We start from the raw sequence: 16397 nt of genomic DNA on the forward strand, positions 1-16397 counted from the left end.
TTCAGGTCCCAGCTATGTCATACAAGACTCTTCATCGCCCCTGTATTGCAAATTACAACAGGGCTTGACTGTTCAGTATTTCTGTTTACTTCCTGCATTGACGACTTCTACAGGAATCTACCATGAGACAGTCACTAAAATATTCTTAATTTAACAGAAGTCTGCTATTAAATAAAAAGCTAGTTCAGAACATTTTCAGAGATAAAAGCTTCAAAATCAGTGTGGTGTTCTGTAACAACTGAACTTCTGTGCATTATGGAGGGGAAAACCAGACTCTCAGCAGTGGGTAAGAATTAAGCAGCTGCACATAATTTTATACCGGTTAATTCACTTTGACTAGCAAACATTTTGTATATCTTTTAGCCTTCAAACACACCTTCAGAAATGCATAATCTATGGGGTCAGAGGTTTATTATAGTAGGTAATATCACAGGTATTATTATTTTCAGCTAGCAAATTAAAATGTGCTAGCAAATTAAAATGTTTACAGTATATAGAAGGCAGCTCTTCCGAGGCTCCCAAGAAAGAAGCTGGCCTTTTCAATTTTGTTTCCATTGAACATGCACAGATCTCAGAATTGTCATCAGCTTTAAGAGTACGCTTGGCATTTTCAGAAGGGAAGGAACAAACGTAAGAGACAAAGAGGCAATGCTCTCACACAAACCCAGTTCATTCACGCCAGAATGCAATGACAGTTTGACAACACTGGACAAGCTTGTGCATACATATAATCTAATGCTAGGAATGCCGCAAAATCCGATGACAATTCTAAGGTGCGTTTCTTAGAAACTGTGAACTGTGCTATTAGAAGCAACTCGCAACCCGCAGCAGCTATCCAGCTGCAGCCTTGTTACCTACTTGGCCCACTTCAGAGCCTTCAAAAGCCCTGCGAGTCCCTGCCTTAGCGATAAGGGCACTAGAGTGCAGAGCAGCTGCTCGGAAAGAACGGCCTCTTCCAAGACTGTAAGGCCAGTGCTGCCAGGATGCTTCCACAGTAACCTAAGTCATCAACACTTCCCTCGCCACACGACAGGAGTAACCTTCTCCTCTCACTTTCAGTTCTGCTGCTTCTGTTTTCTAAAAGCAATCTGGGAACTTGGGGCATTTCTGCCCCCAAGTGAAGATATAGACATAATCCTGATGAAATGTAATGAAAAATACTTCTGCAATTACTATTTACTATCATTAAAAAAATGCAACTACATTATGCCAAAACTACTACTTGAGGGAGCGCAAAGTTAGAAGGAAGATAAGGACTAAACTGTATGAAAACAGCATGCGTTTTGGGGCTTTTTTAATGACTAGTTCGTTATAGCATGACAACAGTATTTGTTTAACTTAAGTATGAAAGATATTCTCATAGGCAAGTTACAGTGTTCATCTTCTGACCACTCTTCTGATACGCTCTCTGTGGCTAAAGGAAAAACAGAAGTCAAGGGAAAAAAAAATTATACTCTAACACAGGAGTCTTTAGAAAACCACAGTAGTTGTTCAGAAGCAGGCTGGCATTTTTGTGAACTTTAAAGAATTAAATTTTCCACTAGAGTCAGGGGAGGAAGAATGGAAGACAGTTTCAAAACATTTTTCAAGAATGTTCCGGGTGGGTAGCAGAAGAACAATATAATTGCAATTAGTTATTGTACTTCTAAGAACATACTAAGTGCACCTAGAAATTTCAAAAGCATTTTAAAAATATACTAATAAATATAACAAAAGGAGCCACAGAAGAGTCTGGATTGCATCCTAAATCACATGCATTTTTGATAAGGTTAATGTCTAATATACTGTAATTTTCTCAGGCATGTTAAGTTAGTGACATACTAGATACTGTCATAAATTATATAACCTGTATTTGCAAACATACAATATAATCAATTACAGCTTTTTAACAGTCAAAGAGCCTAACTGTCTGCAAAGTTTGTGAAGCTTCCTATGTAACTAACCCTTTCATTGCAGCAGCCACACAATAGCAACACAAGGGCTGAATTAATTCAACTGCTAGTGGCAATATCTTGGCATTAAAAAACCCCAGTAAAATAGATATATGATCATCTGACCTAATCAGAGATGCCTCAGGGTAATTTTGCTGTTGAAACACTACTGGTAACAAAAAACACTGGCATTTAAAGCTTTTGAGGTACTTAACAGTAGAGCTTTCAGGATACATTTAATTTCTTTGTTTATATGGCAAGAAGACATCTATTTTGATTTAAGGGAAAAAAAGACCAGTATTAGAAAATAACTCCTGAAACCATTATAACTTCCTGAATATTCAAGGCAATAGTTTTTGTTTACAAACTTACACTTGAATTAACATTGCTGAAAACCAATACAGTTCTGCATTTCATTCTATCTTCTGCTTCCCCCACCCTTCCTACAGAAATTTTTGGTTTTTACTTTTTTCAGCAGGGGAAATGAAAACTTAATCATTGCAGTCTAATATTGATACAAACAGAGTTTTATTTTGGTAACTTACTAAGGAAGAAACAAGAGACATAACTGCATCTCAAGTAGTTAATTAAGGAACAATCTCTCCTGAAATTGTCTCCTGTGAAGAATTACTCCACTTAATCTGCTATAGGCTAGGTTACTAAAATTGCTTTTAAAGTTTGCTTGGCATATATCAAAGAAAAAAACTTTTAAAATGTGTTCAAAGTTATTATATACATCTTAAGCAAGTGACCTCCCTCACTCCTTTCTCAAGAGAAAAATACCCGACTCCTGATGTGAAGGCTTTAACCATTCATGCCTAATAGGTGGGTTCTATTTAGTGTCCTTAAATTATATGCTTTAATGAGGCGTGAACACATGGGCTAACAGCGTTTTTAATAGAAGTCACAATGATTTAACCTAGTCTCTGATCCGATTATTCTTTTGGTTATACAACCCCAGGCAAGAGTTATTCATACTTTCCACTGCCTGCAACAGCAGCTGTTTCACTATCACCCTGGAGCCTCAGGAAAATTCAAGCCCTTAATCACAGTTTCCATTAGCCAACCGATCTTTGCTATCAGCTTGATGTGATATGGCCAAAGTGCCAAGTAGTCTACCTATAGGAAATTGATTAAAAAAAAATCCATCCTGCAAAGAAGCATCCACATACCTTAGAAGTTGGACAAATACCACTTGTGAGTTCCCATTGATTCCCTCTCGCTTACACAAGCCACGCATGTAAGCTTTCTCCACAATACTTCATGAGTATGTATGTTCTGCTTGACACAAGAAAATATCTCTTGTTATTTAATATCGCAACCTGCAAAAAATACACATTTTAGTTCTTATCTCATCTTTTCTTCTTTTGCCCATATCTAATTTCATCCGTCTCCCTGAACTGGGCAAACCAGTCTGCAACATACATATTCCCACTTTCAGACAAAACGCAGGACTAAAAGTAGCCTCAGCTTTCTACAGTAACGGACATATTAGTACTGCAGCTTCCTAGCAAAGCTACCAGCCCTGAATAATTATCAAAATTCTATAAAGAAGTATCAGAGATGGGAGTTGTTCTTAACACATTTCATAACATATATTATCTACATTTGTTGGGTTATACCCTCCCTTTCTCATATTTTCACTGGAAGCCCACAGATGTGTTTTATTTGACTATATGGATTATGAATGGCTTCTTCACCTACAAAAAACAGGAAAGAGGAAAAAAACAATTTATTATAACAATACAGCTTGTGTCTCCTGGCAGTTCACCAGCTCAGTTACCCTGGCTTCCTATCTCTACAGAGAAAGGAAACAGTACCTCTAGGAAAAAGAGAAACAATTCTCCATGCCTTTCAGCTAGTTTTTATTTGGAAAGCATCCTGATTTTTAAGAGGCCTTTTCATCCAGACAGTGCCTTGTTTTGAAAGCAGGCCCAAACCTTCACGGAAGCTTCCAGAATGGTATTCCATCAATGAAAGAAAATAAAGTGATTTTGTTTTACTCGCCTATACAGCACCTAAAAGTCAAAGTCTCACTCTTTTTTTTTTTTTAAGGATACCAAGATTTTTTAAATTTTTTTCTTTTTTAAAGAGTGTGATATAGACACACACATATATATATATATATCTATCTCAAACCATTTATCAAACAATCCTCATCCCACCAAAATCTCCACTCAAAGCCAACATGCAATCCAACATATTTACAGCTAAAAGACCGGACATACACCTATTACAGCATTAAGCTTTTATGGCAGTTTCTATGTATGCCTCAAGAAAGCTCTCTGCAGCTTCCTAATAAGGCAACTACAACATAGCTTCCAGGAAAGAAGTGCCAAAAGCACCTTATTCTTCTCCTTGCCAATTGTCTGCCAAATGACTCAAGTTTATCCCGTCAGAATGGTCCTTCAGCCAGGCTGAATACAGACAGGAAAAACTAATCGCAATACTTTCAACTCACTCCTACTTCACTCTCGTAATAGGGCAGTTTGGTTACATTTACCACTCCTAAAACCACTGTTGCATCAAAGAGATATACTGTCTCACAGTTTATGGCGTTTGCAGGGGGTGTGGGTTTGTGTTGCATTTTCGTAATACCTTTTGTACTTCAGGAACAACAAGTAACTAAAATCCAACTCGCTAGGTTTGCAATGTACTCTCAGCTCAACAGCTAAGAGTGCATTTTCCTTCCAGGATGTCAGCCAACGTCAAAATAACTCCAAAAAAAGTAAACCTCAAAAAGGAAAAACAATTCAAATCCAACTATTAACTTCTGAACTATCTGAAAACCTGCAACGTGAAGAGGAAAGTTTATCTTGGACAATGAAGTTACATTTTAATAAATGAAATCCACTGCACACACTGAGTATTGATAGCTCTCCTTTTATGAGTAGGACCCGTAATAAGTGATGACTCACAGAGTTAATGAAAAGAAGAAAGCCATTCTAGTTATCTCTGGCAGTAACAAATGCTTGGAAGAAGAGACAAAAGGTATGAACCCAGGTACGTATAGATTACTCTTCTCCCATCTAATCCTGGCAATAGCACTTCAAACTCCGAGGATTCAGTTATACCCTAATCACTGTGCTTGACAGATACAACTCATGAATCAGTCCCACCCCTTGTTCAATATTAGGCTCCTGGACTCCCAAACATTCCAGGACAATGACTTCCACAGTTTAATTACGCTTTACACACAAAAAAATAAAATACACAACATTGTGTTTTGAAAATCCTTCATAAATTCCAGGTTACCATAATTCATACTGCATGAATGATCTCTTCAGACTTAAAAAATAAAGTTTCCCTTGGGGGGTAGGGGCAGGTTCTGGCTATCTGAATGGAAAAAACTGTAACTAATTATAAAGTCATTCCTAGTTGCTTTTAGGCCAGAGGTGTCTAGAAACCTCTCATCACAAAGTGAAGTCCTTATGTTACTTACAAGAGTCTCAGCTGGGTCCATCCCTCAGATACTTCTATAATCAGCTGTATCAAGTCTTGAGGGTAAAAAAAAAAAAACAACCCTCAAAAAAACCACCCACAGTCTCCACGTCATGGTTGTGGGACTTTTGTTTCACCAAGTTGAAGTCTCAGTGAAAAGCAGGGCTTCTGAATTATCTTACCTTTTTTAGAAATTAGCACATAGGAAACACTAACTAGCTTCACCAACTCTTCTTCTGCATTCGGTTTTACCTGCCACATTGGTGTCAAAACAGCTCTTGGATTATTTATCAGAATACAGCAACAGTAACAATAAAAACTTAATTTTTCCTCACTAACTTGAGAAGCATCTCCATGAAAAGATTGAAGTATATAACCATGCTTTGGACCTGGTCATACTTAGAGCAAGAGGAAAAAACCCAAACCTACCTCAATTAAAACTACCTAACATCCCAGTTAAGGAAGGTGGCACATCTTTATTAGAATACCATTAAAAAACCCAACAAAAACAAAACCACACTTCCAGATCTCCAGTATGTTTTCACACATATAAGAACAAAACCCAAACTACACTGTCATTTCTATTTAACATACCATGTATGAACTTTGTGTAACCATTTTAAAATTATTTTCCTCATTTTCCATTTTCAGTTCTTCTGACATTCAGTTATGACACTAAAAAGCATATTCTTTATTAATGACCAATATTACTTATAAGTTTATAAACATGGCTTATTAAAACTTGGCCAACTGGACAAGCTATTTCAGTAACAAACTGCTGTAGAATTAAGCTTTCTGTATGATTGCTGCCGAAAACACTTCCTTTATAACATTTTAAGCCTGTTCTGCACAGGACAGTTCAGTCATTGCTGATCTTAATCATTTTATTAATGCTTATGTTATTGATAGGTGTTTGGGATAAGTTTCAAGTTAGTATCACATCTAACATTCTGTAGTTATTTTCATATTTTTTGTTTTACATGGTATGTATGTGCCAGTAATCCAGGAGAACAAAGCTAAATTTGTTCCTAAAGATAGCAAAGAATATAAGGAAATGCACTCCATAGCATTCTGATGTATACTAGACTTGGTGCGACCAGAGCACAGTGATTTAAACCAGGCAAAGTTCTTCCAAGTTTCCATTTGATTCTCCAGGAAGATTAAAGCTCTTAATCTTGTCGTAGCACAGATCTTGCCTATGATCTTTTTTCATTACTTTGAGCTAATGAATAAAGCATTGGATCATATGGGAATATTTTTTTGTTAATATCTCCAACACCTATGCTATTAATGACAATTTTACAATACTTGTTCTTATTTTTAGGTATTTTTAAGCCACCCAACTACCATCTTGTGCAGCATTACTGAAATTGTTTCTAAACAATCATAAATTTGACTGTTGCTTACTCTTATTTTCACCCCATACATATGACTTAGCATATTATATGAATATTATATACTTTTATAAGTAGAAATAAAATGAAAGTATTAGCATTGTTTGCACAAAGAATGGAATCATCAGCACACTTCAAGGACTTTAGTAATGTATTTTTGACATAGAAATAAGTATTTCACTATTTTCACCTGACCTAGGGTCCAGGTGTGATAGAGACCTGAACCTGCTCTCAAATACCTCCTCTTAACAAGACCAATATACTCAAAGCTGCAGCATGAGGGTTCTCTGTTAGCACCTTATTTTATCAAGGCTTTATTTTATCAAAGCTTCAACTGGTTATGATGCACTCTGAAATGCCTTGAGCATAAAGACCTACAGAAATGAAAATAATTCTCCCTCCCCTTGTGAAATCAGCCTTTCTACTACAGTTTCATGGCATTATCTGTACTTTCACAAGTATAACTAACATGTGGACAACAGCTAAAGGAAGCCACCTAAATCACTATTCAATGCCTCAAAGTCCAAGTATATGAAAAAAAGCAGTCAAGCACTGCTTGACCAAAAAATTTTATACTGTACAGTCTCTTCAAATCCAGCTGAAAATAGAGTATTCAGCTCAAAACTTATTCAAATCACCTTTGTGATTTGAATTTTATTGAATTATTTATTTGAAATTTATTCAAATCACCTCTCAGCATCCCACATGAGAACTGGGAAGGAGCAACAAGAAAACCTACTCCAGGCTCACAGGCCAAAAAAAGCTACTCAAGTGAGAAGACTGAAGACACCATCCTTAAGCTAAACAGACACACTAAGACTGAATACAACTTTAATACTTGATAATGTGTAGAACAGTATTCCTATTTTAATTCCACTTTCTTATTAAGGCATAGGATAGAAAGAATGGACAAAAAAAACAGGACAGCATCATCACCAAGCAAACTACAAACATTAGAATCTCTGTTTACTTTGAGTCTATTAAAGTGTATAGCTTTTGTCTTTGAAGTGAGGAATGCTCTAACTTCACTATCTCTGGATATTTCACCTCTTCATGACCATTGCTAAAGTTTCCATACAGAATGCATATACAGTATAAAGTGTTAGAACTCTTCATATTATTCATAAAGTATGCCATCTTTTTAGATGAAAAGATTTTTTCCAAAGATCCTCAGAAGCTGAGGAGGTTAGGCATCTCAACGACTCTCAGGAGTTCATGTTTGTCCTCAGATGCAGAGATATGAACAAGTTCTGCTTGTGCACTTGGCAGACTGGATGCATCCCAGGAGCCATAAAACTGCATTTGCATGGTATTGTGCTCTACTGTAACGTCAAAGATTATTACATCAGCCATAGCATTATATCTATATGGCTTCCAGACTTCAAGTCACTCAAAAGTCTGCCTTAACCTGTTAATAGCTGCAGAATAAATCTGCATCATCTGAAAGTACAAGAGCTAAATACTTCCAGAAGTTTTATTGCAAAAATTTTCATAATGGAAGGGGTTTTTTTTTTTAAATCATCCTTAATAGTTTCACTGTTCAGTGTAAAAACAGGTTATTGGTATATGATTTTGAACAACAATCTTAACCCTGGGCTTTTTTGGAAAGCAATAGTATAGAAAGAACTATAAACATTGTCACAAAAAAAAGATTTGTGAAAAACACCGGCAGAGAAAGAATGAAAACCTTCAAAATATAAGCAGAAAAGTGCAGATGCCATTAAGTAATTTTTACATTCCCATTAGGGAACATCTTGCCAAAAACAGAGCTGTGGTCACAAAAATATAAACACGTAAAAACACTCACATTTTTTAAATTTACTTTTAGAATATTTTTTTAAATGTGATCTAAGAGGATTAACAACTTTAAGTAAAAGGATTAATGAGGCATGCGACTGGGACAGGAAGAGATTACCAGAAAACCCAAGTACTATTTTGTGAAGACAGTTTTGTAACTACTCCTGAGAAATTTGACAAACTTCCTGTAAAGTAGAAGTAATTCTCTAAGTATTTAAAAAACACAAAATACATTCAACATCTCATGATTAGTCCAGTAGGCTGTAAGTCAATTAAAAGTTTCTAAAAGCATGGCTCATTTAACAACGGCTTTATTTTCAGATCAGTTCACAAACAAGTTTTTCCATACTAAAACTATATAAAGCTAAAGGAAGAGTAGAATTTTAAAGCTATGATAATCATTAACAAGATTCAATACACCTGCCATTACTGCTTTTTTCTTGGTTATACTACTGCAGAGATTTCTGACCTTATTTATGCCTTATCTTCAAACACAATTATAATCTTTCTTTTTCTTTTTTTTTTTAAATAATCACAGACACTGTTTCACAGCCAGTTCTACTTTTGCCAGTTCTACAGTGGAGGTTATGTGAGGACACAGACTACTGTAGGAGACTGGCTCACTCCTACTTCTAGAGCACTTAAAAGAAATCAAGCTAAGATTCTTTAAAAACCCAGCCTTCAGTGAAGTTTTCCCTAGCAAGCTCCAGAGAAAAACTATTATCATGATATAACAGCCTATTTTCAAGAGTTATCTATGAAAGTAAGTTTTCATTAATTACGGGAAGCCTTCTGCTACATTCATTAGTTTGCAGTAATCTGCTAAATCTTGCAAGTTTAAGGCAATTATAGATATTTTAAAGGAATTTAAGGAATTCAACCCATTCTAAGGAAAATTAGCTGCATTCAAAATCTTTCATCTCTTAGCCCTAAAAAACAATGCTTTTCTCAGTAGCTCAAAGTTGAATTCTTTCTAGATACTCTTTATGTTCCTCTTTTACTCTTCACAAATTAAATGAGTGATACTTGTCTACAATTAAGCTGAAATTGAAACCTTACAGTTAGAACAGACCTAGGTAACCTACTTAGCAAGAGACTACCAGGGCATAAATGAAGTTCTTTAGCCCCCCTGTGGCTGTACTCAGAACTTTAAAGTCATCAGTGAAGTATGCCACATCCCTTCAGGATTACAAGATACAAGCAAGCACATTACCTACTGGACTTGCCATTTGACAGTACAAGTTCTATAAAAAAACCCGAGTGTCCTCTACTGACATAAAAAAGGCTCTTAAAAATTGAATACCAGTTGAGGAGGATGGAAATATGCAAAAGCATAATTGCTGGCTCTGGTAGGTAGCTACCGACACTTTTTTTTTTTTTTTAAGAGTTACAATAGATCAAACTCATCTGCATATTGCATGAAGAAATACTGCTTTTCTCTAAGAAAGAACTACAATTCCTCAAGCATAGAGTCAACGTTAAAACTACCAAAAAGCTGGGGTTAGAGGTAGAAGACGTTTCAGGAAATCAGAACAGGATTTTTTGCAAGGTGATTAGCCAACTTGAAGATCAGATAAAGGGTTTTAATTTAAGATAATTTCTTGTACTTCAGTGAAAACAAAAGAGGATGCAGAATCTATAGGTATTCCTCCAATTGTGCTTTAGAAAAACTTGAGAATAAGTATTTAAGCATTCTCTGGAAGATTTTGGAACCAACATTGAAAAACTAGCCATGAGGTATTTAAGCAAGTCAGATTCTTTCTTATGAGAATAAAGCAGAGAACAAACTGTCATTTACCAGAACTATTACCTTACTTGATAGGATGGTCTATTTTTAAGAGATTGATCACAAACCAAATAAAACTTCTTCAGATTTCTCAACTGTGACATCAACCCCTCAATAAAAAAAATTAAAAAAAAAATAAAAGAGGAAAAGCAAGAACATACAATCATCATTCCAAGTGCAAATCACTGTTTGGCAAGGGGGAGAGCAAAATAGAAATAGTTGTTGTCAGCCATCGCCTCGCTGTCCTATCTCACCTTTGATTGGATCAACCCTCCTCAAATAGGGCAATCCAGGATTATTAAGGGGCCTACTGAAGAGAAAAAAACACTAACTATGCAGACAAGGTATTTTAGGAGTGTTACATATGCTGGGAAAAGTAGGAAGTTCACAAAACAGAAGAAAATACAATGCACACTAGAATTCATAGAATATTTATAAAACACCATGTCTGGTGATGTTATATTTTACATTACCTTTACCATCACAGAAACAAAGTTCCACACAACTGTTTGCTACACTGATAAGAGCAAGTTTGATTTTTCTGTGTACACTCTATAATAAACTAAGTGAATTTTCTTAAAATTAACTGCCTAACGAAGTGTAGCCTTTTAAAATTATTATCTTGGAACCATTTTCAGATGCTAAGTTGTCACTCTAGACCGAAACACCTTCATTTTCTTTGACACCAGAATCAGTAAATGCTAAGGTAAAACTGGATGCATGCATGGAAGACTCTGTAATCTTTTCGCCACTTTTAATATAACTTTGTTCTTTCCATACCATCCAAGAGCAGTATGCTGAAGGCACCTTTCACACATCCAAACAGTCTGAGATGCAGCCTTAGTGCCCCATCCCACCTCTTCTCTCTTTGCAGCTGCCTGACAATTGGCCAGCAGAACACATGAAAAATGTATCCACTCCATGAATCTGCTGTTTTCCTACACAGCAGTCCTACATTTCCAGCTTTAAAGAGTTAGCTCTTGCCATCTCTAACTGTGTTAACTGAAGCTAAATTATGTATTTCAATGGCTGAGATTCAGTTAGCAAAAATCTAAGCTGTTTTTTCAATCTATTAAAAGTCTGTGTACACCTATCACATTTATGAAATACCAGGTCCTAAGCACCTCAACATTTCTTTTTAATTTTGCTTTATTTATAAAACTTTGAGAAAGACTTTTCTTCACTCTTGGATATATGTATTTATTCAAGTTCAAGATAATTCTTCCATTCTTTGCCTTAGGAATTTAAATTTTAAAAACAACAGCTATGCTGCAGTAACTGTACATGCTGTCATCCATGGTTAAGATAACACAGTTTATTAACACAGATGATTAACCTCAAATTAATTTGTTATTATTTTAAGTTAATTTGTTATTATTTTAAGTAATCTGCATTCCTTCCTGCTGCATCTCTTCGCAAGAAAAAAATAAATAATTAAAACAATTTTTTATTGTAGTGTTAAGGATACGTAAGACTTTGTCTAGATCTAAATTAAGTGTCTGGAAACAGATTCTTTGGAATCAAACCATTTTTCTGCCTTTCTGTTTTAAGTGTTCAGATACCTCCTGGTCTTGCACGGGATTATGCATCTATGTTGTCATCCATCTAACTGCTGTTTTAAAACATGCACTTTAAGGTCACAAGTATCCATCTGAGAAAATACTATTACTACATGCAACTGATGCTACTACATAGAACTGATTATAGGCATTTTCCTAAGCATACTTGGAGTGAATTAAAGTAAACAGGGTAAATCCCCATAAAGGTGCCATTCCCATCACACCTGCAGGTGCCCAAAGCGATACAAAAGTACATTGCCGTTAAAAGTTATATAACCTTAGAAAGTAACTGGAATACAATGTAGCTGCATCTCCTATTTCCAGCTCATTGTTAATGCATTATTACTGTTCGCAGGGTTGAGCTGTTGGACTACCACTACAACAACTCTAAGTTGTTTGTCACAAAGAGACAGCCAATTATTTTAATAGGATTTTAAACCAGTACAATTATTGCCTAATTTTTCAGGTCCATTTCATTTAATTGCAACCTGTTTAAAAACTAAACATCTCCTTCGGTATCAAAGCCAGTAGAAAATAAGAGCTTGACAGAAAAACCAACTATAAAAACCAAGAGAAAGGTTAGCTTCACTCATTCTTTAATTCTGGCCAGGGCTGAGACAAGTAAAAGGATGAAAAATTAAGATTAATTTGAATTCCTTCCTCATCAAGAAGGCCACAGATAACATGAGAAGCAATTCTGAAATATTTATATCCACTTATTACACCTAGAGCTGCAGTTTACTTCAGACAGTTGATAGTATTCCTCTGACAGCTGCTGTTACCGTCCTCTGCTCTGGAACAACGGCTGGTAGTTTTGATTATTTTTTAAACAAAGAGGTCCTCAACTCAGACAAGCGCTAGAGATCTGCGTGTGCTACCCAGCAGCTCCCCTCGCCCGCAGGCAGGCAGCTTCTGCGTCCACTCGGACCCTGCCTACTAACTGCCACGCTCCCAGGTCCGTGGCAGACCTGGTCTCCACGCTCCCAGGTCCGTGGCAGACCTGGTCTCCACGCTCCCAGGTCCGTGGCAGACCTGGTCTCCACGCTCCCAGGTCCGTGGCAGACCTGGTCTCCACGCTCCCAGGTCCGTGGCAGACCTGGTCTCCACGCTCCCAGGTCCGTGGCAGACCTGGTCTCCACGCTCCCAGGTCCGTGGCAGACCTGGTCTCCACGCTCCCAGGACCGTGGCAGACCTGGTCTCCACGCTCCCAGGACCGTGGCAGACCTGGTCTCCACGCTCCCAGGACCGTGGCAGACCTGGTCTCCACGCTCCCAGGACCTGGGACGCTCCCAGGTCTCCAAACGCTGCCTTCCGCCTCCTGCCCCACCTTCGGGTGCACCAACAAACTGCTGTTCCTCCCTAAACCGTAACCGCAGCGCTCTGAAAAGAGCGGTCGAGGGCAGTGTTTTTCCCTTCTGGTCTATGCACCTCTCCGCCCTGACCTATGGGTTCAGGGCAGTGGATCCGCCGGACTGAGCCTCTGGATCCGACCCGAGGACGGGGACCCCAGAGAAGACTTTATACACACGGTGCCCGCGGAGGGGCCGGCCAGCCGGGGCAGAGCCGCCGCACATCCCGACCCTCGCTTCATATCAGGAGCGCGGGCGGGGACGCGGAGCCACAGCCTCAGCCCCCCCACCTCCTGAGGGAAGGGCGGCCACCGAGACCAAGGCGCCCGCCGAGACCCGGGCGGAGGCGGGCCGCCCCCTGCCGCTCACCCCCCCGCCGCCGCCGCACGGCGCCGGCCCGCAGCGCCCACCCCCGCCGCAGGCCGCCGCTCCCCACACGAGCGGCCTGAGGCGGCGGCAGCCGCGGCGGGCGGGAGCCGGCCGAGCCGAGCGGCGGCGGCTCCTCGCCGGCAGAGGGAGCCGGCCCACGGCCCTGCCCGCGGTGCCCTGGCGTGGGGCGGGCCTGCCCGCCGCGCTCACCCGGCACGGGCCGTCCTGGAAGACGCGCGGGTCTAGGTTGCAGGCGATGGTGGCGGTGGGCAGGTCCCGCAGCGCCACCGCCTCCATCTCGCCGTCAACGAAGCTCCAGTCCGTCTCGGCCTCGGGCGGCAGGAGCACCCCCTCCTCCTCCTCCTCCTCCTCCTCCCCGGGCGGCAGCGGCTGCTGGAGCGGCGGCTCCTCCTGCCCCGCCGGGCCCCTCCCGCCGCCGCCGCTCTCCATGGCCGGGGGCGAGCGGAGCCCCCGCGGGGCGGGGCCCGGGGGCCGCTGAGGCGACGCCGAGCGCGCCCCCGCCTTGGCGCGCGCACACACAAAACTTACAGCGCCCCCTCCCCTTTTGTTTCCCGAACCCCCGCGCCGGTGTAACCGCCGCCTTCCTGCCCCGCCCCCCCGCGCGCAGGGCGCACGGCGCCCTGTGAGCCAATAGGAAGGCGCCGCCGCAGCAACAGGTGGCCTGCCCGAGCTAGGCGCGGCTTCCGCCATCTTGAGTGAGGGCAGCGGGCGGCTTTGCGGGGTGTGAGGGAGCCCGCCGGTGTCGTGGGGCGGCAGCCCGTGGGGCAGCGGCACACGCACGGGAGGCACCAGCAGCGGCCGGGCGATCAGGGCGGGGTGGGGGGCGAGGTGACCCAGCGGCTGAGGTTCGGCACACGCCTGGTGAGCGCAGCCGCCCGGTCGGGGCTAGTCGCGGTAACCCAGGGCCCCGGTGAGTGGGGAAGGCCTGCTGCCGCCGCACGGCTGCGTTTTGCAGCACGGTTGGAGCACGGAACGACACATCTGGATTTAGAGGACAAGGAGTATTGTGCAACAAGCCGATGAATTAAAAACCCCTTACTCAAACACTTAAATCAGCCAGAAGGTGCTGGCGTGTACATGTTATTTGTCTTACCTGCCTTAAGGACGTGCCAGCCAACCCTTGATGCTCTGCAGGCGATTCACTGAACAGACAACAGAAAGGAAGCCTAGGGGAAAAAAAAAAGCCATAACAGTGTTTGACCAGTTGCATCTCCTCTTGCCAAGGAATGATGCAACTAATCTTCACCCTTTCTTTGTACTTTTTTCAAAGGTATCCTATTGCTGGGCCAAGACCAAAGGTTTTGAGTTTAAAATTTGTGAAAGAGGGCACATAAAGCCATGTCTATGTCCTTTCCTCCCTACTTTGGACCTGAAAGATGCGTTTTCTTACTACCTTTCTCTTTTCCCTGTGTCAAAAGGCCATAAAGGACAATTGCACCTTCCCGGGCTACACTCGAGGAGCTTGTGTCAGACATTCCTGTGTAGAAGAATAAAGTTTACCTAATGTGCTTAGCTGGTTAATCGGACCTAACTACCCTAGACAAACACTTTTCTTACGTACGTATACGTAGCATCGCCTTCTAGGGGAAGACACAAAAGTGAGCTTCAGAGGTCATAGGTTTTTATGAAGTTATTGTGACATTCACACACCTACCTCAAACGTCCTATACTAGTGCAAGGATAACGCAGAATACTAAAAGGCAGTAAGGAGTGAGAGGATGCTGGGTAGTAGTTGGCAAAATACTAACCAAATATTCTACCCCTGCAGGGCTGTGTAAGAAAGAATGAGGTCTGAAAAGTGGAAAGAACCATCAAAAACCTGTTTTCTCACCTGACACCCGCTCAAGACCAGAACGTGGCTACTAGTGAAATGTACTTGAGTTCCTGTAAAGAATGAGAACTGATGGCAAAACATGGGAGTTCCTTCTTATCATGAGAAAGCCTCTGAGGGGCTAACCCTATTCTCATTTCCAGTTACAAGAAACTTCTCAAAGACATGAGTGAGGAGATAGTTTGCATTTATACTATAGCTCAGAGTCCCAGGGCTTACTTAGAAAGCAACATTTCATCATGCATAGTGATCTTGTCATCAGGCATCATTTAACCAGAGACTGAGAAAAAATACTTCATTTCATGATGTCTGGTATTCTAAATCACAGATTTTTAACTGTATTTTTGTAGGTAATAATTGTTAGTGTGCACTTGGAAAAAAATTGCTATGCCAAATACAGGGTTGGATTTTGTAACCAGACCATAAACATATGGATGCAGGCTATGACTGGTCACTTGTTCAGCAACATTAATAAATTATTTAAAATATGGTACAGCAAATATTATGGCAAATGGTGTTCAAAGTAGAACACCATTTGCCATAATAGAATCTCTTACGGATCTTTTCTTCCAAAATCCAGCAACATTTTGGTGAAGTAAAGAACTTCTGACAAACTAACACTGACAGTTGGGAATGCTGTATCACCTACTGATCTGCAGTGTGCAAAGTTTACAGCTGAGGCAACAGCTCCACTCCTTGAGATATCACTGTTACCCTATCTTAAGTTAGCACTGCTGACCTTTTTTTTTCAACAGATCAAAGACTTTAAACTGGTGAATTGCTTGTCTCAGCCAATTTTAATGAGGTCTTGCAGGATACAATAAGAAGGAGAAAAATGCCACATGAAGAGATAATCATTTGCCTTCTCCCTCCTCTTTTGTTAGAAGTTTCTTCAGACTCTCTAATCTGTTTTGAACCA

At 40.5% G+C, this 16397-nt stretch overlaps 1 protein-coding gene across 1 annotated transcript in view; it reads right to left on the reverse strand.

The window, feature by feature from the left end:
* RCAN1 (regulator of calcineurin 1) overlaps positions 1 to 14182 on the reverse strand; it is a 42446-nt gene extending 28264 nt beyond the window's left edge. Inside the window, exon 1 of the mRNA XM_075518163.1 lies at positions 13837 to 14182. Within this exon, the coding sequence (XP_075374278.1) occupies positions 13837 to 14076 (240 nt within the window). The 5' untranslated portion in view covers positions 14077 to 14182. The remainder of the gene's footprint in view (positions 1 to 13836) is intronic.
* Between the last annotated feature and the right edge of the window lie 2215 nt (positions 14183 to 16397).

This window comes from Mycteria americana, chromosome 1 (genome assembly GCF_035582795.1).
Source record: "Mycteria americana isolate JAX WOST 10 ecotype Jacksonville Zoo and Gardens chromosome 1, USCA_MyAme_1.0, whole genome shotgun sequence".
In the NCBI taxonomy this organism is placed as follows: domain Eukaryota; kingdom Metazoa; phylum Chordata; class Aves; order Ciconiiformes; family Ciconiidae; genus Mycteria; species Mycteria americana.